Source organism: Cervus elaphus, chromosome 20 (genome assembly GCF_910594005.1).
Source record: "Cervus elaphus chromosome 20, mCerEla1.1, whole genome shotgun sequence".
NCBI classification, from domain to species: domain Eukaryota; kingdom Metazoa; phylum Chordata; class Mammalia; order Artiodactyla; family Cervidae; genus Cervus; species Cervus elaphus.
In genome coordinates this window covers 91,138,657-91,164,514 of record NC_057834.1, presented here as the reverse complement: position 1 = coordinate 91,164,514, position 25,858 = coordinate 91,138,657, and the positions used below count along the sequence as shown (strand labels likewise).

The 25,858-nt window shown below is 36.1% G+C and overlaps 1 protein-coding gene across 2 annotated transcripts in view; it reads right to left on the bottom strand.

Annotated features, from left to right (window-relative positions):
- Nucleotides 1-25,858, bottom strand: part of SLC44A5 (solute carrier family 44 member 5) — a 414,133-nt gene that overhangs the window by 3,944 nt on the left and 384,331 nt on the right. For both annotated transcript variants that reach the window (XM_043878476.1, XM_043878477.1), the window contains 10 exons: nucleotides 23,233-23,332; nucleotides 21,014-21,106; nucleotides 20,442-20,529; nucleotides 19,687-19,949; nucleotides 19,095-19,189; nucleotides 7,420-7,523; nucleotides 6,074-6,147; nucleotides 5,400-5,470; nucleotides 5,196-5,284; nucleotides 3,415-3,499 (listed from right to left, as the gene is read on the bottom strand). In XM_043878476.1, coding sequence (XP_043734411.1) covers nucleotides 3,415-3,499; nucleotides 5,196-5,284; nucleotides 5,400-5,470; nucleotides 6,074-6,147; nucleotides 7,420-7,523; nucleotides 19,095-19,189; nucleotides 19,687-19,949; nucleotides 20,442-20,529; nucleotides 21,014-21,106; nucleotides 23,233-23,332 — 1,062 coding nt within the window. The remainder of the gene's footprint in view (nucleotides 1-3,414; nucleotides 3,500-5,195; nucleotides 5,285-5,399; nucleotides 5,471-6,073; nucleotides 6,148-7,419; nucleotides 7,524-19,094; nucleotides 19,190-19,686; nucleotides 19,950-20,441; nucleotides 20,530-21,013; nucleotides 21,107-23,232; nucleotides 23,333-25,858) is intronic.

Here is a 25,858-nt window from a genome sequence, read left to right as displayed (position 1 = left end):
AGTGTGGCATGATACATGTGGAGAATAACTGAATTTCAGAGTTCAAAGTTGCTCTTAATGGTAATTCACACTCTAATGTTCCAGATGAAGAAACTGAGACCCAGGGATGTGAAATGATTCTCCTAAAGTTGAAAGCTCTGGGGCAATCTGGATGAGGTGAGGACCCAGTTTCTAGACACCTACTTCAGATCTCAAGCTGCTAACTAAAAGGTGCCCTGTCCTAAATCCTTGCAGTTTGCCTCAGATTACATTCAAAAGTTAATACCATGTCTTCTGACTTTTGTAATACATGAGTTTATATTCCTTTACTTATATTCCTTTGCTATATAGCTTTGCTTAGGCTAATAGTAAGATGATGGGTATTCCCCGAGCACACATCTACTGGTTGGTTGGGGGAAAGGATCAGAATGATGCTGAGAAGCAAGGAGAAGTTTACATAGAATTAAATTTCTTGCAGATATATATAATTCACAACTGATAATATCTCAACAAATATATAAATGCAACTTGATTCTGTTTTTACTAGTATATTAAAATATTATATTATTTTTAGTCTTTATTATGAAATAAAGGATAAGAAATATTATATAAAACCATATAGCATAATCACTTAGAATATATCTAAGTTATTTTTCACCATACTCTCTTAGGAATGGTTGGATTATTGGTTTATCAGATTTTTACAGTGGATTTCACAGTGACTTTCCTCAGCTACAAAATGAAAAGCTAAGGAGGAAACATCATAGATGCTGAACATTTTTGTTCTTTTTTCCTTAATCATATTTCTATATCACATATTATATGTTTATATTATTATTACCTTTGAGGAATGGGTAGGAACTACAGTATCAATCACATAATAATGATGATAATCATCTACAAATATTGTTTTCGCCTATCTTGGGATCAGAATTCTCATTTCTTTGTAATGTTGAAAGGGTGCTATGTTTCTATAGAGTAGAGTATTTGCAAGTGGTTCACATTTTTAAACATACCAGTTTTCTGGCAGTCAAGATAATAGGTATAAAGAGGTATGCAGATGAGACAAGTGCTCGGGCCTGGTGCACTGGGAAGACCCAGAGGAATCGGGTGGAGAGGGAGGTGGGAGGGGGGATCGGGATGGGGAATGCGTGTAACTCTATGGCTGATTCATATCAATGTATGACAAAACCCACTGAAATGTTGTGAAGTAATTAGCCTCCAACTAATAAAAAAATAAAAAAAATTAAAAAAAAAGAGGTATGCAGAAACAACAACAACAACAAAAGGTACAGTTCCACACAATCAGAATTTGGTTTGGAATATCATTTAAGGAGAATATTTTCCAAAGTTAGATGTTGCCCTAAGTAACAGCTGGAGAGGGAAGAGAAACACAATTTAGTTTCTCTTGTTCTTTATTATCAATGACAAGAATATCCAAAAAAAAAAAAAAAGTTCACATTCAACACACGATGTTTTGAACAAGGCTGAAATTATACCTGATTTTTAAGAACTTGGCAATATAGATGAGTGGAATATAGTAATATAGACCAGTGCAAAACATTTCTTCATTCTCAAGTTTAGAATCCACTGTCAAAATTAAAATCCACAAGACTTGCCAAAGCTTCCAAAGACTGGAAACTGGTAGGTTCTAGACATTTCCTGGGATACATTTTGAGAAAACTTCACAGTTACAAAAATGGGGAAGATCCCAGTGGGCTGTCTCAGTTTGGCTCCCATAATTAGCATTTGAGATGAAAGATCTCTGAACATTTGAAAGGTCTGTCTCTCCTTTGTCTTAAGCTACCTTATTCCTGTGTTCCTTCTTCCATCTCATACCTGAGCTGAAGTTTGTTCATGTGATATTTTGTAGATGGCTTTTCCTGACAAACCACTGAGGTGCTAGGAAAAGATTAAATATTCTAGTTCCATTTAGAGACAAAGGAAGCGCTCACGTGTGCACAAAGTTCTCCTGATTTCTTTGTCCAGTTATTGAAAATTGATTTGTAAATGTTCAGAAAGGAAAAAGAAATCCAACCATTTTCTAGAAGATTTTTTCCTTCACTGTCACTCCGTATGAAATATATATATGTATATGTGTGTGTATATATATATACGTGTTTGTGTGCTGAGTCACTCAGTTGTGTCTGACTCCTTATGACCCCATGGACTGTAGGCTTCTCTGTCCATGGGATTCTCCAGCAAAAATACTAGAGTGGGTGCCATGAGCACCATGAGCAAATGCCATGCCCTGCTCCAGGCGATCTTCCCAACTCAGGGATCGAACCTAGGTCTCCCACATTGCAGGTGGTACACACAGATATACATATATATATATACACACACACATATACATTATCTCCTCTCCTGACCCCAGCATGCAGTTGGTGCTATGAGTTATACAAAAAAAAAACTCACTAAACTGTTCATTTTATACAGGTGGATCACTCAGTAATGCCCTGTAATAGAATGTTTTCTCTGCTTCTCTTAAGAGCAATGTGCCAGAGAAATAATCTCTCAGAGGGTATTAGCTGTAGGACTAACAAACTCTGTTCTTTCATCTGTTGACCTTACTTTATTTAGGCTGAAGGTGACAACAGATCAAGCTCCTGATGGGCACTAGATTCCCCAGGACTTTTAAGATGAGGTACTAATAGAAAACATACCCGTTCTGTGTATGTGAGTAGCACATGCTCCATAGAGGCACAGTGCAGAAGTCAGTGATGAAAGCCCTAATGAAATATTTTAACGATAAGCATCAGAGTTGATCTAAACATTTCCAAGACACGCCTCTCTATTAATCCTATCTATCTGTCATTGTGTTACCTAGTGTGAATTGGCTCTATGTATCTTTGAAATCATTGCCAGCTTGGCTTTATCAGAAACTATAATGAATCGGGTGGAGAGGGAGGTGGGAGGGGGGATCGGGATGGGGAATGCGTGTAACTCTATGGCTGATTCATATCAATGTATGACAAAACCCACTGAAATGTTGTGAAATAATTAGCCTCTAACTAATAAAAAAAAAAAAAAATGAAAAAAAAAAATGAAAAAAAAAAAAAAAAGAAGCTATAATGGATCTTCTCAAGAGTCCCCGAAGCCCAGCCTCAAAGCCCAGTTAAGTCTTCAGTTGTTATTGAAACATAACAGAAGCCAATCATGACTATAAATTTGAAAACATTTTCAGAAATTAAAAAACAATTTCATGCTAACACCATGCCATGATGCCTGACTCTCCTGTGCTTTGCAAATACCATCTCTTAGCTCTTAAGTTTTAAAAAGAATCTACTAGATAATGTCTCTTTCCAAATAAACACTGTTTTGCAGTTGTAGCCAGGTCATAGCAAATCCACAGCCAGCTAAAGACATGGGTGTAAACCTTTTCATCTTTCGGTTATCCACTGAAGAGGGAAAGCACATATACTGAAAACTTACAGAAGCAGATGAAAATTGTTTCAATACACATTGCATAGACGCTGAAGAATCCATGTGCAATTATGTAAGATCCAACAATCACTGTCTGTAAATGAGTAGAGAAAAGAATGAGGATGTCGTAAAATTGTCCAGAAGAACAATAATGCAGTTTTAAATGAAATCATGATAAGGAAGCCTTGAAGTACTCTTTGATGGAAAAGATTTCAATATAGAAATGTAAAAGATTCAATGATAATGTTTTTGAGTGTATTTGAACTGAGATTTAAACAAAATGTACTAGATTATCTGCCAATTTTCTTTTCACTACCCCTAATGCCTACCAAAAGCATCCCAGATCTAGGATCCTGCATACTGAGGCAGTAAAGCACAGTTTTTTGTTTTGTTTCATATTTTCATGGAATAATCCTGTTCTTTTTAAAATATTCATTTATTTTTGGCTGTGCTATGCCCTCATTGCTGCATGCGGGCGCTCTCTAGTTTTGGCAAGTGGGGGCTACTCTCCAGCTGCAGTGGGGCTTCTCACTGGGGTGGCTTCTCGTCTTGCAGGGTACAGGTTTTAGGTGCACGAGCTTCCATAGTTGTGGCTCACCGGCTTGGCTGCCCCGTGGCATGTGGAATCTTTCCAGATCAGGGATTGAACCTATGTCTCCCGCATTGGCAGGTAGTTTTTTTTTTTTTTTTTTAACCACTGAGCCACCAGGAAGGCCCAGCAGGTAGACTCTTAACTACTGGACCACCGGGGAAGTCCGGAGCATAGGAGTTAAGAGCACACGCTGCCTAGGTTTAATCACAGCTCAGGCACTCACTCAAGTCACTTATCTCTCTGTGCTTCCTGTGGAAGACTGTTGGTGGGGAAGCAGAGAATATAACAATGGTGCTAATGACACATGGATTGAGTGAGTTATTAATAGTATACTGTAAAAGACCCCACAGGGTTCCCTCCAGGTCCTCTCCAGTTGCCACATCTATCCCCCAGCTATTGGGAATGTAGGCAGGCAGCTGATGACTCAGCTGTTTTGCTCCACAGGACTTGCTTTCGCAGGGAACTGCCGCCCTCAAGGTTACACCGTCATTCAGAGGGCAACTCTTGGCCAATGGCTGCCAGTAGCCCCTGTGTCAGAAATTCCTATAATTATGTCTGAAGCTTCAACTGCAATGGCAGCACGGATCAGCTTCTTTTTTTGCCCAGCCCTGTCCTCCTCTCTTCCTTTCCGGTGTATCTCCAGAGAGCACTTCATAATAAGCCCTCTGCTTGCAATCCTCTGTCTCAGGGGTTGCTTCCAAGGAACCCAAGCTCCACAGCAGAATGAGGCTGGGCACAAAGTAAGACTAATCATGTTAGCTATCATTATTTCCCTATTTCTTCTTTTTATTTTTTATTTTGCCATCTCTCATAAATCAGAGTCAATATTACCCAGCAGCTATGGAATGAATTGTGTCCCCTCAAAATTCCTACATGGAAACCCAATCCCCAGTGTGATGGCATCTCGGGGTGGGGCCTTTGGGAGGCAATGAGGAAACAAGGATGGAGACCTCGTGAATGGTTAGTGCCCTTATAAGAGAAGATGAGAGAGAATCTCTGTTTCTACCTTGTTAGGATATAGCAAGAAGCTATGCTTTTGCAAATTAGGAAGGACGCTCTGACTAGGGACTGAATCTGTGGGCACCTTGATCTTGGACTTCTCTGTTTTCAAAACTGTGATGAATAAACCCCTGTTGTTTAAGCCACCCAGTCTATGGTATTTTTATTGTAGCAGCCCAAACTTACTATCAGCTCTTACCAGCAAAGGTACCCAGTAGTAATTTAAAGATGTTGGTCCTTCTATAATCACTGGGAGTCTTTCGGTGAAAAGTAGAAAGGCCAGGACACCTGGAGCAAAGGAATATAGCTTTTTGTCATAAAGAAGTTTTTCTAAGCACCTGTTAAATTTTTTCAAAACTTCATTGTTGTTGTTATTGTTATTATTATTACTATTACTACTTACCTATACACCCAGCAACTAGAATCTTCCCCAGGATTAGTACAAAGTCTGTCACTCTATCCATAACTGCAATTCTGAGAATCAGAAAAAAAAACGTATAATTTTGTGTTTAACTTAGATTTATTACTAGAAATTTATGAAAGTAAATATTCATTTTGATGTGTCTTTGCTGAAATCTTACTTAGCATTTATTAAATGCAAGAAATGAAGGAACCCAGGCATGAAATTCTGACTTATTTATAAGGAACTAAACAGAAAATGGCATTATAGGGATGTCAGGAGCTATTGGTGGTGTCAGCCTCTCTCACTAATTTGAGGACTATAGACACCCTGCATCCTGAGGATGGCTGCATTGGTTCTCTGATTTTGTTCACTCAGACTCTTTCAATTTTGGGAGGAAGGACAAGTCGGAAACGTGATGATAATATTTGTGTGGGGGAACTTCTTGAGCATAGGGTATAATAAAGATGAGTAAGTGCCAGTGGGCATAAAGGTATAGATGGATGATGGGAGCAACAATTCAAAGACATACAAAGAAATTAAAGGTGTGAAGGAGAAGATTTAAATCTTTTAAAATAAAAGAGAAGATTCATGTATAATAAAACCACCAACATGTGAAGTATGAATGCTCAAGATTCACCAAACCATCCACTGCAATGCTCAACCTGCTTACTTACTTTAAAATATTTCTCATCAGCAGATTGAAAGCATCTCTTGCTGACTTGCAGAAGTTTTTGCCGTATATTGCCATCTGAGGAAGACAGTTGATATTATTCTGATAACTTAACAAGGCCAACAGACAATCCAATGACAGGAACATTAATTAATTCTCTGTCACCCATTCAGTTACTCTCATTCATCTTTCCAACCTTTGGGCTCATGGGAAGCTTGGGAACCATGTATCCTCAACTCTGCACAACTCTCAGAGTCATTGACAATAAGGTATATTTCAGTTGCTATTTTCACTTAATTCCATGGGAAATACATAACTTTAAACAGAGGTAGGTCTTCTCAAATCCCTGGTCACAGCTTGTCTTTGAAGGGTTTTGGTTATGTGTTGCTGAATATGTTAAATGTTGTAGCATTCACATTAAAAATTACTCCCAGGAAACCCTGTGCCTTCCAATACACACTTGCTTTATTGATTAAGAGGCTCAATAAAATATTCTCACTGGAGTTATATAAATGACTCTTTGAATATCCATAACTATTTGAATCACACCATTAGACCCTATATCACTGTGATAATAAAGTGTTAATAAGGTTGTAGTTGCTAAATTTTAGAACAATATTTTTGGATCCCCTATTTAAAAAAAAATCTCTTTAGAAGCCTCCATATTCCTACTGGAAATAAGTAACAAATTCAGTTATATTATCAATTCCCACACATTTCAAAATAAGAATCATAAAAAGAAACAGATCCTTCATTTAAAATGTGTAAATTTCAGAATTAGAAGAATATTTTCTTTTCATCGTGAAATCTAGACTAATTAAGCTTCCCTCCCATGAAAGTATGTCAAAGACAAATAATATTATTTTCAATCTAACACATTTTTATATTTCTAAGGGAAATAATGGGCTTCCCAGGTAGTGCAGAGGTAAAGAATCTGCCTGCCAATGCAGGAAATACAGGTTTGATCTCTGGGTCGGGAAGATCCCCTGGAAGAGGAAATGGCAACTCACTCCAGTATTCTTGACTGGAGTATTCCATGGACAGAGGAGCCTGGAGGGCTACAGTCCATGGGGTTGCAAAGAGTCAGACACGACCGAGGGTACACACACACACACAAGGGAAATAATATTTTCCCTCTTCATAAAGGTATTGAAGGTAATAATGAAGTACAGTTAAGTTACTATCTCAGCTAGGAAAGCATAGTCCTGAATCATGCATTGGATTCACCAATTCTTGTGTCAACATGGTGATAAATTCAACTGTTTGATGTACAAGTGCTTTTGAGATGGAAATGTAGACATGGGGTTCAGGTTTGCAAAGAAGTTTAGTAAATAAAAATAATCTACTTACCATAACATAGGCATTTCTGTTCAAAAACTTTACTGCTTTTTCCAAACACCAGAAACAGCATCTCAGGCAGCATTTTAGGAATTTAGAAATGTTGCTCTGGGCCTCTATGAGAAGGAGATATTTAAACTTATTAATGATTTGTAGACTCTATGAATAAAAATAAATAATAGCAAAATTTTAAATGGGAATTTTGATTTAACTGTAGTAAAATATATAATTTACCATTTTAACCATTTTTAAGTGTACAACACAGTAGCATTAAGTACACTCACGGTATTGTGAAACTGCCATCACTATCAATTTCCAGAACTTTTCATCATCTCATAGAAACTCTGTACCCATTAAAACAATAACTCCTCATTCTCCCCTCCTCCATGTCCCTGGTAACCTCTATCATACTTCTGTCTGTATGAATTTGCCTCTTCTGGATACCTTATATAAGCAGAATCTTACAATATTTGACCTTTTGTGTCTTACTTATTTCACTTCACATTAAGTATGAGGATCCATCTATTACATTTATTTTTAGAGCTGAATAATATTCTGTTGTACATATGTATGTGTGTGTATGTGTGTGTGTGTGTGTATATATGTGTGTATATGTGTGTGTATATATATATATATACACACACAAACAATTTTGTAATTTTTTTTTATCTGTTATTGGAAATTTGGGTTGTTTCTATCTTTTGGCTATTGTGAATAATGCTGCTATGAATATTGGTGCCCAAGTATTTATTTGAGTCCCTGCTTTCAAACTTTTTGAGTATATATCTAGAAGTGGAAATGCTGGATCATATGGCAGTCATATTTTTAACTTTTTAAAGAATCACCATACTGTTTTCCACAGTGGCAATATGATTTTACATTCCTACCAGAAATACACAGGTGTTCCAATTTATCCTCAACCTATAAACATATTATTTTTCATTTTTTGATAGTAGCCATTCTATTGGGTATGAAGTGGTAGCTCATTATGTTTTTGATTTGCATTTCCACAATGACTAATATTGAGCATTCTTTCATATATTCATTTACCACTTATATACTTTCTTCAGAGAGATATTTATGCAAATCATTTGCAGGAGGGACAAAGATGGTAACAAGGAGGCTCCTGAACTTCCCTTCTCCCACAGATGCACCAAATGTATAGCAACACTTGGAGCAATTTCCTCTGAGAGAAATCCAGAAACAAACTGAGTAACTCCTTCACATCAGGCAACTAAAAAAATCTAACAGTGAAATTGTAGGAAAAGCTGAGACACACACACCATAAACCCTACCCTGGCACAATGCCACACCACCAGGACAATACCCCCAACTCTCAGCTTCTCCTTGAGGAGTAAAGGGTTTGAGCAGCACATCAAGGATTCCAACTTTCAAGATTCCCACTCAAGAGATGACCCCCAAAACATTTAGCTCCAAAGCCAAAGGGGCTTATGCCCACAAGTTCTATGGGACTATAAACAACTATAAGCAATCACAGAGACTAGCAAAGAGCAAGCAAAAATGCCCATCTTCCAGTCTTTTCCTGGGAAGGGACTGAGTGCATATTTTACCACACCCTGACTAAAAGTTGAATTTCTAATTTGCACACTCTAGATCTACCTGTGGTCCTACAAGGAGCTAGGGGGAGCAGGTCACCAACTTCTCTTTGGAAGGAGCTTGTACACATGCCTGGTGACCCAGCTTTGTGTAGCTCTAATTAGGGCTTGCACTTATGAGTCTCACAGGACTGTAGAAAACAAAGAATCAGTTTTTAAATGGTTAAGGAGTGCCCTACCACCACTAACCACTACCATGACTATATATCCTGGCTGAGTGCTGAGGAAGCAGGCAAAAACTTTCCTCCTAGTTTCTCCCTGAAAGGGGCTTAACTACATGCTTTTCCAGCTGATATCTGAGGGTTTAGCTTCTAATCAGCCTTGTCTAGGTTCTGACTGTGACCCTTCCCTTTGGGACACCGACAGGTCTAGCTACACTTTCAACTTATAAGAGCTACTTAACTATGATGGTTAGGACAATCACGAAGATATGAGAGAATAAGAAGCTTGGGCTGGGCTGATTAATGAAACTCATCTCCTATATGAGACTAGTCTGTCAAATTGGGAAAGATGGCTGCTTTATCTAATGCACAGAAACAAATACAGAGAGTCAAGGGAAAAAATGAAGGAACAAAGGAATATGTTCCAAATAAACAAACAAGATATATTTCCAAAACTGGCATTTATGAAACAGAGATCATTGACTTACCCAATACAGAATTCAAAATAATGGTCGTAAAGATGCTTACCATGGTCAGGGAGCAATGCATGAACAAAATGAGAATTTCAGTAAAGAGACAGAAAATTTCTAAAATTCAAAACAGAATTTATAGAGCTCAAAATTACAATAATTGGACTGAAAAATTAAACAAAGGAATTCAACAGCAGACCAGATCTAGTGAAAGAAAGGAGCAATGAATTCAAAGACAACACAATGGGGTTTATCCAGTTAGAGAAAGCATGAACTTATAAGAGACAAATGTGACACCATCAAGCAGACCATTATATATATTACAGAGGTCCCAGAGGAAGAAGAGAGAACAAAAAGGGGCAGAAAACATATACAAAGAAATAATGACTGAAAATTTCCCTAGCCTGGACAAACAGACATCCAGATCCAGAAAGTTCAAAGAATACCAATCTAAAGAGATCCACATTGAATCAAATAGAGTTAATTTTCAAAAGTCAGGTAAAGGCAGCAAAAAGGAACTTCTTATATACAAGGAAATCCCCATAAGAATATAAGCATATTTTTCAGCAGAAACTTTGCAGGCCAGAATGAAGTAGAATATATTAAAAGTGTTGAAAGGAAAATCTGCCAACCAAGATACAATCTATGTGGCAAAGTTATCCTTCAGTATTGAAGGAGAGGTAAGAGTTTTCCAGACAAGCAAAAGCTAAGAGTTCATCACCAGTAGACCAGCCTTACAAGAAATATTAAAGGGAGTTCTTTAAGCTGAAACAAAAGGATGCTAATTAGTAACATGAAAATATATGAAAGCATAAAACTCACAGTAAAGGTGAATATACACTTAAATTCAAAATGGTCTAAAATTTTAATGGTACTGGTAAATCACTTAAAACTATAGTATAAAGGTTAAAGACAAAGTATTAAAAGGACTTTTTTATGTATAACTACATAGCTTGTTAATGGATCCACAACATAAAAAGATGTAAATTGTGATATCAAAAACATTGTAGCATAAAATATATGTGCATAGGGTATATAAAAAAGTAGAATTTTTGTATGCATTACTAATTCACTTGTTATCAACTATAAGATATTTTTTCTTTTTTGGAAAGATTGTTATCAGCTATAAGATATTTTAACTATATGGTATTTGGTTATTATACTACTGATGTGCTCAGTCGTGGCTGACTCTTTGTAATCGCATGGACTGTAGCCCTCCAGGTTCCTCTGTCCATGGAATTTTTCAGGCAAGAATATTGGAGTGGGTTGCTATTTCCTTCTCCTTTAGTTATTATAACTATAAGATATTTTACATAAGCCTCACAATAACCACAGTGCAAAACCCTATAGTAGACCCAAGAAAGGAATCAAAAGATACCACTATATAAAATGATAAAATCACAAAGAAAGAGAAGAAAAACCAAAAAACGTTAAAACAGCCAGAAAAGAGTTAACGAGATAGAAAAAAGTAAGTCTATAACTTGCAATAATTACAACTATGTAAATGAACTAAATTTTCCAATCAAAAGACAGAATGGCTGAATGAAAATTTTTAAAAAGATTCAAGTATATGCTACCTACAGGAGCCTCATTTCACCTTTAAAGACATACTGAGACCAAAAGTGAAAGATTAGAAAAAGATTTTTCCATGAAAATGGAAGCCAAAAGAAATCAGGTGTACCTATATTTGTATCAGTGAAAATAGACTTTAAGCCAAAACCTGAAACAAAGCACAAAGCTCATTCAGCTCAGTTCAGTTCAGTCTCTCATTTGTGTCCAACTCTTTGCGACCCCATGGACCGCAGCACGCCAGGCCTCCCCCTGGAGTCCACTCAAACTCATGTCCATTGAGTCAGTGATGCCATCCAACCATCTCATCCTCTGTCATCCCCTTCTCCTCCCACCTTCAATCTTTCCCAGCATCAGGGTCTTTTCAAATGAGTCTGTTCTTCGAATTAGATGACCAAATATTGGAGTTTCAGCTTCAACATCAGTCCTTCCAATGAATATTCAGGACTGACCTCCTTTAGGATGGACTGGTTAGATCTTCTTGCAGTCCAAGGGACTCTCAAGAGTCTTCTCCAACACCACAGTTCTAAAGCATCAATTTTTTGGCACTCAGCTTTCTTTATAGTCCAACTCCCACATCCATACATGACTACTGGAAAAACCATAACCTTGACTAGATGGACCTTTGTTGACAAAGTAATGTCTCTGCTTTTTAATATGCTGTCTAGGTTGGTCATAACTTTCCTTCCAAGGAGTAAGCGTCTTTTAATTTCATGGGTGCAATCACTATCCGCAGTGATTTTGGAGCCAAAATAAATAAATAAATAAATCCTGTCACTGTTTCCACTGTCTCCCCATCTATTCACCATGAAGTGATGGGCCTGGATGCCATGATCTTAATTTTCTGAATGTTAAGCTTTAAGCCAATGTTTTCACTCTCCTCTTTCACTTTCCTCAAGAGGCTCTGTAGTTCTTCTTCACTTTCTGCCATAAGGGTGGTGTCATCTGCATATCTAAGGCTATTGATATTTCTCCTGGCAATCTTGATTCCAGTTTTTGCTTCATCCAGCCCAGCGTTTCTCATGATGTACTCTGTGTATAAGTTAAATAAGCAGGGTGACAACATACAGCCTTGATGTACTTCTTTCCCTATTTGGAACCAGTCTATTGTTCCATGTCCAGTTCTAACTGTTGCTTCCTGACCTGCATACAGATTTCTCAAGAGGCAGGTCAGGTGGTCTGGTATTCCCATCTCTTTAAGAATTTTCCACAGTTTGTTGTGATACAAAGTTCATTATACAATTAAAAAAAGGGTCTGTTTATCAAAAGTAGATAGAAATTATAAATATTTATACACCTAACATTGGAGCACCTGAATATATAAAGTAGATATAAATAGATATGAAGGAAGAAATATTTAGCAATATAATAATAGCATAGGTTTTCAAAATTCCCTTTTAACAATGGGTTGTCCAGATAGAAAATCAAAAAGGGAACATTGGACTTAAGTACATATTAACTAATGTTAAGATGGACTTAACATTTATAGTACTTTCCATCCAACCACAGAAGAATACACATTCTTCTAAAGTATACATGGACCATTCTCCAGGATAGATCATGTTAGTCACAAAACAAGTATTAATAAATGCAAGATGTCTGAAATCATATCAAGTCTCCTTTCTGAAGACAATAGTATGAAACTAGAGGTCAATTACAAGAAGAAAACTGGAAAATTCACTAATGTGTGGAGATTAAACAACATGCCACTGAATAATCAAGAGGTGAAAGAATAAATCAAAAGTGAAATCAAAGAGCAACTTGAAACAAAGGAAAATAGAAACATAACACATCAAAACATACGGAATGCAGCAAAGCAGTTCTAAGAGGTAAGTTCACAGCAATAAACGCCTATGTTATTAAAAAAGGCCTCAGAAAAACTAACTTCACACCTCAAGGAATTAGAAAAAAAAGAAGAAACTAAGTACAAAGTTAGTATAAGAAAGGAAATAGTAAAGCTCAGACTGGAAATAAATGAAAGAGACTGAAAAAGCAATCAAAAAGATATATGAAAATACCAGCTTGTTTCTGCAAACACAGAATTGACAAACCCTTCATTAGACTAATTGAGAAAAAAGGAGAGAAGGCTTAAATATAAATAAATTCAGAAATGAAACAGGAAACATCACGACTGATAACATACATAAAGGATCATAACTGACTACATATGACTACTACTACATATGACTACTATTTTACACCAACAAATGTGACTACCTAGAAGAAGTGAATAAATTCCTAGAAACATATAACTTGCTGAACTGAATCATGAAGGAGTAGAAAATCTGAACAGATCAATTTCTAGTAAAGATTTTGAATCAGTAATCAAAAACCCCCCAACAAAGCAAAGTCCAGGATCAAGTGGCTTCAGTGGTGAAATTTTACCAAACATTCAAAGAAGAATTAATATAAATATAATTCTTCTCAAACTCTCAAACAACGGAAGTGGAGAGGACATTTACAAACTCATTTTATGAGGCTAGCATGACCCTGATACCAAACCCACACAAGGACACTGCAAGAAAAGAGAATTATAGTCCAGTAACCCTGATAAATATAAATGCAAAGATCCTTAACAAAATATTAGCAAATTGAATTCAATATGAAGTTAGAAGAATCACATGCCAAAATCAAGTAGGATTTATACAAGGATGCAAGGATGGTTCAACATATGCAAATTAATAATATGCTCCACATTAACAAAAACATCTATTTATTCTTTATTGACTATGCCAAAGCCTTTGACTGTGTGGATCACAATAAATTGTGGAAAATTCTGAAAGAGATGGGGATACCAGACCACTTGACCTGCCTCTTGAGAAATCTGTATGCAGGTCAGGAAGCAACAGTTAGAACTGGACATGGAATAATAGACTGGTTCCAAATAGGAAAAGGAGTACATTAAGGCTGTATATTGTCACCGTGCTTATTTAACTTATATGCAGAGTACATCACGAGAAACACTGGGCTGGATGAAGCAAAAGCTAGAATCAAGATTGCCGGGAGAAACATCAATAGTCTCAGATATGCAGATGACACCACCCTTATGGCAGAAAGTGAAGAAGAACTAAAGAGCTGCTTGATTAAAGTGAAAGAGGAGAGTGAAAACATTGGCTTAAAACTCAACATTCAGAAAACTAAGATCATAGCATCCGGTCCCATCACTTCATGGTGAATAGATGGGGAAACAGTGGAAACAGTGGCTGACTTTATTTTGGGGGGCTCCAAAATCACTGCAGATGGTGATTGCACCCATGAAATTAAAAGACACTTACTCCTTAGAAGGAAAGTTATGACCAACCTAGACAACATAGACAACAGAGACATTACTTTGCCAACAAAGGTCCATCTAGTCAAGGCTATGGTTTTTCCAGTAGTCATGTAGGGATGTGAGAGTTGGACTATAAAGAAAGCTGAGCTCTGAAGAATTGATGTTTTTGAACTGCAGTGTTGGAGAAGACTCTTGGGAGTCCCTTGGACTGCAAGGAGATCCAACCAGTTCATCCTAAAGGAGATCAGTCCTGGGTGTTCATTGGAAGGATTGATGTTGAAGCTGAAAGTCCAATACTTTGGCCACCTGATGTGAAGAGCTGACTCATTTGAAAATACCCTGATGCGGGGAAAGATTGAGGGCGGGAGGACAAGCGGATGACAGAGGATGAGATAGTTGGATGACATCACAGACTCAATGGACATGGGTTTGGTTGGACTCTGGGAGTTGGTGATGGCCAGGGAGGCCTGGCATGCTGTGGTTCACGGGGTTGCAAAGAGTTGGACATGACTGAGCAACTGAACTGAACTGATCTGAACATTAACAAAATGAAGGTGAAAAATCATATGATTATCTCAATAGATGCAGAAAAATTACTTGACAAAACTCAACCTCCTTTTGTAATAAAATCTCTCAGTATACTGGTTATAGAAGGCTTGAACATAACCAAGATCATTTCTTACAAGCCCACAGCTAACATCATACTCAATGGTAAAAAGCTGAAAGCTTTTCCTCTAGTAATAGGTACAAGACAAGGATGCCCACTAATGCCACATTTTTTCAGTTTAGAACTTGGAAGTCTCAGAGCAATTAGGCAAGTAAAAGAAATAAATGGTATTCAAATCAGAAAGGAAGAAGATTGTCTCTGTTTGCAGATCAATGGTATTACATAAGAAAACTCTAGAGTCTCCACCAACAAACAGTTAAAGCTAATACATGAAATCAGTAGAGTTTCAGGTAATGAAATCAATATACAAAAATCGGTTGTTTTTCTGTCCACCAACAACTAATTATTGGAATTAGAAATTGAGTGCAGTTTCATTTACAATTACATCAAAACAATAAAATAACTAGAAATAAATGTAAATGAAGAAGAGAAATACTTGTGTATTAAAAATTGTGAGCTATTGACAAAAAAGAATGAAGAAACAAATAAGTTGAAAATATTCCATGTTCATGCATTGAAAGAATCAATATTGTTAAAATATAATTTAAAATGTAATTTAATGTACATTTGAAATGTTATTCTTGGGCTTCCCTGGTGGCTTAGACAGTAAAGAATCTGCCTGCAATGTGGGAGACCTGGGTTTGATCCCAGGGTTGGGAAGATCCCCTGGAGGAGGGCATGGCAACCCACTTCAGTGTTCTTGCTTGGAGAATCCCCATGGACAGAGGAGCCTGGTGGGCTACAGTCCATGGGGTCGCAAAGAGTCGGACCTGACTGAGTAACTAAGCACCACACAGCACAGAATGTGTATAGTACCCAAAGGAATCTAAAACTTTCATGCAATCCCTAACAAAATTTCAATGCTTTTTTTCATAGAAACAGGAAAAGCAATCCTAAAATATGTATAACATCACAAGAGATCCAAATAACCAAAGCAATTAAGAAAGAGTAACAATAGATAATATACATGCTGTTCTCTCAAAACATCCCACCCTCGCCTTCTCCCACAGAGTCCAAAAGTCTGTTCTGTACATCTGTGTCTCTTTTTCTGTTTTGCATATAGGGTATACATGTAACTCCATGGCTGATTCATGTCAATGTATGACAAAACCCACTACAGTATTGTAAAATAATTAGCCTCCAACTAATAAAAAATAAAATAAAATAAATTAAAAAAAAAAAAAGAAAGAGTAACAAGGCTAAAGGCCTTATACTTTCTGGTTTCAAACTTTCTTACAAAGTTAAAGTAATCAAAACAGTATGGTACTGGCATTAAAAATAGAGAGCCCAGAAATAACCCATGCATCTATGGTCAATTTTTGACAAAAAGTCAAGAATATACAATGGGAAAAAGACAGTTTCTTTAATAACTGGTGTTAGGAAAAACAGATGCAAAAGAATGAAATTAGACACTTATCTTACACCACACAGAATAATCAATGCAAAATGGATTAAAGACTTGAATTGAAAACCTGAAACCATAAAATCCTACAAGATTTTATAGTGGTAATTTCCTTGACTTTGGCCTTGGCAATGAGTTTTTAGATTTTACATCCAAAAAAGGCAAATGCAACAAAAGCAAAACTAAACAAGTAGGCTACATTAAACTAAATAGCTTCTGCACAGCAAGAAAACCATAAAAAAAATGAAAAGGCAACCTACTGAATGGGAGAAAATATTTGTAAAACACATGTGATAAAGGGTTAATATTCAAAATATACAAAGACTTTACACAATTCAACAGCAAAAAAAAAAAAAAAAACGAAACAAAACAAATAACCCAATTAAACATGTGTAAAGAACCAGAATAGATGTTTCAAAGAATACATACAAATGGCCAATAGGTACATGAAAAGGTGTCCAACATTACTTATATCAGAGATATGCAAATCAAAACCTCAATGAGATATCACCTCATACCTGTTCACATATCTGTTATCAAAAATACAAGAGATAACAAGTATTGGTAAGAATGTAGAGAAAAGGGGACCCTTGTACACTGTTGGTAAGAATGTTAATTGATGCATCCACTATGGAAAACATAATGGAGGTCCCTTAAGAAACTAAAAATAGGACTACCATATGATCCAGCAATTCTAATTCTGTATATATAATTGAAGGAAACAAAATCACTATCTTGAAGAGATAATTGCACTCCAGTGTTCATTGCAGCATTATTTACAGTATCCAATGTATGGAAACAACCTAAGTGTTATTAGGTACATCAATCAATAAAGTATAGTAAATATACACAATGGAATATTATTCAGCCATAAAAAAGAAAGAAATCTTACCTTTGCAATAACATGGATGAACCTGAAGGGCATTATGCTAAGAGAGGTAAGCCAGACAAAAACAAATATGCATGGTATTGCTTATACATGGGGGAAAAGTTGTAATGCATATAAACTGAATGGAATGGTAGTTATCACATGCTGGGCATGGAAGAAATTGGGAGAGGCTGCTAAGCTTTTAGCTATAAGATGAATAAAGTTTTAGGATATAATGTAAAACATGACTATAGTTGATAATACTGTATTGTATATTGAAATTTGCTAGGAGAGTAGAACCTAAGCATTCTCACCAAAAAAGGGAAAAAATGTCCCACCTTAAATGTGGGGATCCTTTCACAATGTATATATGCATTAAATCATCATTTGTACACTTAAAAAATACAATTTTATTTGTCAATTATACCTCAAGCTGAAAAAAAATTTACTTAACAAATCCTTTGCCCATATTGAATTAGGTTGTTTATTTTTGAGTTGTAGGAGTTATTTATACATTCTAAATATTAGTTGCTTATCTGGTATATGACTTGCAAGTATTTTCTCCCATTCTGTGCATTGTCTTTTTACTTTCTTGATAGTGTCCTTTGATGTACAAGCATTTTAAAAATATTGGTGAAGTGTAATTTATCTGTTTTTTCTTTTGTTCCCTGTGTTTTTAGGATCATATCTAAGAAATCATCATTAAATCCAATGTTAAGAAGATTTACTCTGATGCTTTCTTCTAAGACTTTTATAGTTTTAGCTTTTATGTTTGTCTTTGATCCATTTTGAGTTAATTCATGTATATGGTGTGAGGCAAGGGTTCATTGTTTTGCATATAGATATCCAGTTTTCTTTGTTACGTAAGTTGAAAGAAACTCTCCCACATCAAACAGTCTTTTTGTGAGCATTTACTTTAGGGCTCTCTAGTCTATCTCAGATCTATATGTCTGTCGTTATACCAGTGCCACACTGTATTGATTTCTGTGGCTTTGTATTTAGTTTTGAAATCAGGAACTGTATGTTTTCCAACTTGGTTGTTCTGTTTCAAGATTATTTTGACAATTAATAATAAAATATTTTAAAGTACATTCGAAACAGCTTTTGTTTTTATAAACTGTATGTGTCATGTGTGAGCAAATGACATCCACAATTTATATTTTAAGTCTGCCCTGTCTTGAGCTCTAGACTTAGAACTGCCTGACATCTCCACCATGCTTCTCAATATTAACAGGTCAAAACCACAAATTTTAATCTCTTCTTTGAATTGTGTTTCTCCTGGCTTCCATACTTTAGTAAGTAACATCACACACTTTTGGAGAAGGAAATGGCAGCCCACCCCAGTATTCTCGCCTGAAAAATCCCATGGACAGAGGAGCCTGGTAGGCTACAGTCCATGGGGTCACAAAGAGTCAGACACAAATGAGCGGCTTTCAGTATCACACACTTTTTCTCTACCACTGCTCCTATCCCCACCCCCACCGTATTCAATCCCTCAACAAGTCCTGTTGGCTTTTCCTTCTAAACATCTCCCCAATCTGACCACATTCATCCCTATTACTGCATCCAAGTTACAGTCATTATGTTCCCCCAACCCCTGATCCAGTCTACTCTATTTACAGAAGTCAGGAAGTCTGAGAAAAGATGAATTGTAGAATCTTACTTTGAAGACGTTTGTCCATGTATTCTAGGATTAATCTGAACATTTGAATTATTGCAAGAATTAAAGATCCAAATGCTAGGGATCCTGTGTGATATCTGGACAAAGATAAAATGAGAATAAAGGTTAAAATATTTTTACTAAGAACTAAAAGGATGTTAGTTAATTTTTATTAACTAAAGGGTAAAAGGGTCAATAGAAAATAACTTCTACTCTCTTATTCAGATTGACAAAGGTCTCCATAGAGGCCTTTAAACCATATACATCCATTTTGTACTTCATCTACAAAAATGATACTGGTAGCCTATCATTTAATATTGGTTTTATGTTTGAGCTGAGCAATGAAGAAAGAGAGACAAGTTCATCCTTAATCTTTAATTTAGTGACCTCCCCTACTTCTTCACTCCAGTAAACTTTTAGAAGGATTGGCCTCGGTAGGAGTTAAAAATAAAATCATGGCTATAAAACCAGACAAAGCCAATGGACATGCATGAATCTTGAATTATACCTCTGACCTCAAGTACTTTGCCACTTTAATTATAAGCACACTAAACATAACTGGGAAGATAGATGTAGTGTTCAATGTGAAACTTACCTTATGGCTCGTCCAAATGCAGTAAAAAGTGGGTAGGGTGGGATGTCATCAGGTTTTTTCAAGGCCCAATAATAAGAAGCAAAGGCACCAGCAAGGGCACACTGACCCAATGCAATGACAAAGTTTATAAGCCAGAGAAAGACGAATAGATTGAGTAACTGGAAGGTAGTGATGTATTGATGATATAGGCTCTTTCCACCATAGAAAGCAAAATGACACTGAGCCCCAGGGCAAGCTTTGGCAATTCCAGTTGTATTAAAACCCTGCACTCAGAAAAAAGAAACCAACAAGGATAATATAATAATACTATTCCAAGATCATGCCTTCCCTGCCTTCTCTTGTGTAGCCCCCAACTGCTTGTCCTGCTCTTCTTCTATGGGCTTCTGCTGTTATTTCTATTTGCTATAACATCACTTTTTACAGTTCTTTCATGAGTTATGGAAAAGCATCTCATTTTACCATTACATGTTCATTAGTCTGCATCTACTGTACTTTTACATTTATTAGTGTGGTTGTTGACTGTACACACTTCTTAGGCATAAGACAAGGGAGCTCAGGCAGTAGCAGTGTTTTCTCTCTGTTCTGCCCACTGTTTTCCGCCCTCTTCAGCCAATACCTGACTCCCTCTCCCCATCTCTACAGTGATCCTCATCAGTGCACAGGCTCTCTGTTACAGGATCATTCCTACAACAGTTGTTGGACGACATGTAGCAGAGTTCTTTACTAAAGTAAATAAAAGAGTTTCTTTTACTTACCACTGGGTCACAGGTTTTATTTTCATGTTCACATCGCCCCTGTGGTGCTATGACTTTGTATACAGGTGCCCCTGATGTAGCCAAGTAACTGAGTGAACTCTATTAAGGTTAAATTATTTGCTGGTAGATTGAAAATAAATGGACAAGAAAATCATGTGTGGATAACTCAAAAGTGTACTGAAAGACTAATTTCAAAAAACTTACAATCTAACAATTCATTCATTTTAAGACCCAGAGTAATATAACATGGGTCAGCTACACTGAGTGGCCCCTTAAAAGCAATGAAATATAAAAGAGTGGGTTTTTTTCCTTTTTTTTTTTTTCAAGTATTGCAAAGGAGAAGTACCATATGTGTAGATAAAATAAAACAAAATCTACCATATGACCTATTTGAGGGGAAATTCAATTGGTTCACTTTTTTAGAACTTAGGAGTCATCACCATCATCATCATCATTTAAATTACATCTTTAGGATGTCTCTAGTCTTTCCAGGATGGAAAGGTATGTAAACTCCCAGCTCCTGAGTAATAGTGTGGACCTGAGGTTTAAAGAGGTCAATTACCAAAGGATACAGTGCTACCACACCCCAGTAGGAAATGCAGACCGAGAGGAAAAAGAAAGTTAAAGCTGGATAAATTAAAGTACTAGGGATGTATCCAATGGCTCTGAAATAAAACAAATAGTTGAAATTCAAAATGATACAGTTACAATTTCTCAATTAAAATTTCATCTTAAAAAAATTTCATCTTTTAGAACTAGACTGAATTCATCCAAAGAACAGTGGTAATAACCACTGACTCTTTTTTGCTGGTGTATTCACAGTTGGTTTTAATTTTTATTTATTTATTAAGTTAATAGCATTCTTTCAGTGCTTATGTTTGATTCCTACCAAAAGTTCTCCAAACCTTCTCCTCTTTGGTTATTTCTGTCTAACTCAGAAAGACTTCATGCATTATAATCATGGTATTTCTCCCTTTTGTTTAGACATTTAAAATTGCAGAGGATCTTGACAATCATCTGATCAAATGTGAGAATCCATCTCTAATTCAAGAATCCCTTCTGAACTGTCTTCAGAACATGTTCCTTAGCCTCATATGACACAGCTTATTCTATTTTCTGAACAACCAAAGTATTAGAAAGTTCTTCTCCTGCATGTAATTCACATCCAGTACCTTCTGGAGAAGAAATTACCACCTTTTCCATACAGCAACCCTTTAAGTAACTCTTTCATTTTCCAGGATAAATAAGTACTTTGATATTTCCTCCTAAGATATGCTTTCTAAAATATTCACATTTTACTCTATTACTAACTACTTTTGAATAATTTTTTAGCATATGATGCTAAATTAACTCTATGTTGTTTGATATAGCCACTGAGAACTACAATAGAGCTATTTCTACTCCTAATGCATTGACACATTTTTTTCTTCAGTCACGTCATGGGGCGTGCATAATCCCAGTTCCTGGACTGGCTGAGGGAACCCTTGCCCGCTACAGTGGAAGCGCAGAGCCCTAACCACTGGACCACTAGGGAATTCCCACACTGACGCATTTTAGATTCATTTTTTTGTTACCTTCTCCACTTCACTATTTAGACTATGCTATCCTCTCTTTCCTCCAGACACTGATGTGAGTGAAATACTGGGCATCCCTATGATTACCCTGTATTCTCACGCCAATTTGTTCGAGCTCTTATTTTCCTTTGGAAAAAAAAAAATCTTTAATCTGTCACAGTAGTAACTGCCCTTTAACACACACATGCACACACACACATTTAGAGGCATAGCAGTTAGAAAAGTGAATTGTACAATATCATATTATTTAAGGAATAACCCAGCAAATCAGTAGCTTTCAGTGGCTAACGACAGGGCTTCAGTTATTGTGGGAAGGACAGATTTAATTCAGCAAACGGCTTGTTAACTATTTCAAACACTGGCTCTAGGTGGCACTATTATTATTACAGATGATGATTTTGTTCAAACAATCCTTAAAGACTATTTAAAATAATTTGGTCCTTGGTCATTAACAACCCAGTTTCCATTGTTCTTAACAAAGAACATGATCTGTTGGCTTTTAGTAATACTTTGTTGTTTCCATGCATTATTCAAAAGTTTAATGTATTATCTTCAAGTGACTTTTTGGAATAGTTTAGAAACTGTAGGTGTTATTACCTCACAGCGTGAATTTTATGAAAAACTGTGTTTATTTTGTAGCATTTTAAAATAAAAATGACTCTGGGCATACAATGTTCTTGAATTGAGAGCTATAGATACAAAAACCTATAGTTTGGTGCTGCTAAGACCAATTACTCTGTCTACTGGCAAATTTTGTTACTTATACAAAACTAGCAAGAGCACATAATTGACTTTATAGAATTACAGTGATCTACAGTTCTGCAAATGATATCAACCATCAGTATTAACATACGACTCAGTATGGGAGTAATACAACATATAATATAACTAACTTTTATTAGCACTTTATCATTTACTTTCACATAAGCTATCCTCCCAACATATATTTGGTGTTTTAAAAAAGTGTTAGTGCACAGACTACACAGGTTTTAGCTTTATTTTGCTCTAAGATAATTGATGTTTGGGGATTTTGAAAGACTTGTTAGTGTGAACTTTTTAATATGTGGCAAAGTCTGAACTTGAACAAATTTTCTTGAATGGTAAGCAGATTTAACAAGCCATCTTAAAGGGAAAAGAGTCTGGGGCATCTACAAATAAGCAGTGACTGATATGAATGACGGATATACATTATGCGAGTCTCTCCATCAAGGCCTTACTTGCTCCCCTCCTTCAGCAGGGCGATGGAGATACGGATTCGGTCCCTGAGGAAGATCAGCATGAGGATGATGAACAGTTCAAGGAGGCAGAGTATTACCACTTTAAACAGGAAAAAAATATTAGTGTGTGATGCAAATCAACCCAAAGAGCAAACTTTCTCTGCAAACATTAGACTGATCTTCATGATGATTTCTGCCAGCTCTGACACTTCATAATTTAAGCAGTGCTACCTCTCCAAAGATGCCAGTTTTAGAAATTCACTTTTAAAACCTCTGAGAAATGCTTTAAAAAAAATTCTGGATTAAAAATTTTAGCTAGAATTTAAACAACTGTGTTGGACAGGCTTCATTTTATCTATGGAAACATTTCACACCACTTGTAGAAATGAGAAAATAGGCATAGAAGAAAAAGAAGAGCTGCTTTAGACAACTCTATTTTAGATGTTTTCACTTGTAAACTTCTTTGAGTAAGAGAATCATTACAGAACAAAGTTTTTGAGCTGCTGCCAGGCTTACAATGCCTCTTAATTGATCTTGCTGAGGGACAGGGTGGGGCTCTGGGATACCACATTTTTAGTTTGTGACCCCACCCATCATGACTGCCTTGATAAAATCAGTGTAATGCCAACCCAAGCTGTGTAATAAAAGGCTGAGAATTCAAATTAAAGGAATCTAGTTCAGTTTTTTTTTTTTTCTTTGCTGTACAACATTATGAATCACTGTAAGTATACATATAACCCCTCCCTCGTGAGCCTTCCTCTCACCCCTCAATCCACTCCTTTAGGTCTAGTTTAGTTTTGAATTGACATTTGTATGCCTCTTGAACTAAGAGTTATACACATTAACTGTGTCAAAACCATATTTATGTAAAGTGAACCTGCAAAGAAAGAATAAAGTGCAGAAGTGTAAAGAAAGAGAGCAAATAGAGGGAATCTTGGTTCCATTTTGGATTTTTGTTTCCTAGATCCAGGTCCACTTGGAAGTCCAGCTGCTTTCCTGCTATTTTGAGTTTGGTGAGACACCTCTCTGTTCTTAGAATAAATGCCTCTGCCTTGCCTCCAACTTTATTTGTTTTTACTTGAAGCCAAACAGCCCTATTTATTATATTTCCTCAATTCTATGACATACCTTTAATTTAGTAATAACCTTTGAGGAAAAGTAAAAAATCCTTTATTAAATGTCTGTCTATTGATTATAAAATGCATCCTGACCTCAGAGATGTTAAAAGGTGAAAAGACATGGAGTCTAAATTAAGGAATATAGTATGACTAATAGATTCTGAAATCATGAAAGAAACTTAATAAAAAGCTAAATTCCTACCCATGAAAGGATCCACTCTACAACGTTCCTGCTAGTTATTCTGCTCATGTCTGAACACTTCCAATCAGAGGACACTCATTATTTTATTCTACTTTATACCACTAAGATTCAGATGTTTATCATACCTCAGTTAGTATCTCCAAGTGAGGAGAAACCAGTTACCCCAGAGATGCGGGAGGTTCTCAGTAATATAACATTTCCCTGCTACATCTTCTTTTATTTCAACTGTGTATTTATGTTTTTATGCATAAATGATTCTTTTAAAGCTACACTGAGCCCAAAACTGTGGAGTGTAGCCATATTAAGCTAAAATCATTATCTTCTTTGGATAAACTTAAGGATATAAACTGTATCAGTCACTTTATGTTCCAAATTGCATTGAAAAAGAACACTGCATATTAAATTTGTACCTTTACAAAATTATATTATTGTAAATGGTTTTTTTAAAGAAATTTAGCACCCTTTTGAATTTATGTATTCCCTCCTTTTGTTTAAATAAGAGCAAACAATAGAAACATATTTTTTGAGACCCTACAGAGAAGCTGGTATAAATCTAACTTTATCAAGGAGGCTGGGATAATTAATAGAAATGAGAATAGAACCATCTTCTAATACAATCCAAGACTCATAAAATGATAATTTTTATGTGCATTACTCCACATATTTTTAGTGTTTCTGTCAATAAGTATAATTTCACATGTATACCCTTGTCACTGGTGCTGAGAATTATAAGCACAGAGCAAATAATGTCTGATATTATTTCATAATGGATTATGAAAGTTAACACTCATTTGAGGAAAGATAAGTATTCCTAGACTTGAAAATAAAAGCAAGCTCTGCATTTTCCTCAAAGTACCTCTCTTAACTTTTCCAATGGCAGATTCTATCATCTTATTGATTTTGCGTCGAAGATCCTTAAAAGACAGCAGCAGGATGACCATAGAACCTGTAACTAACATCCATCTGAGAGTAAAACTAGAGGTTTCAATACATAATGGATGAGATTTGTCATCTTCAGAAATGATAGGTAACAGTATGTGGACTGCTGACGGATATAGAGTCACTCAAATTCGGGAAAAGGGATGAGGATATAAGTCCCAAGATGTTTGATTTTTATAGTAAAAAAAAAAAAAAAAAAGAAAGAAAGAAATGGCTATCAATGAAGTTCTTCTGAAATGTGTTTGAAAAAACTAATGTGTTATATTATTGAAGGGAATTAGCTGCATGAGAGCTAGAAATGGGAACCCAAAGAGCAAGAATGTGGCATTTTGAGCTAGCACTATCCAAGGAACAGAGAAACACTGAG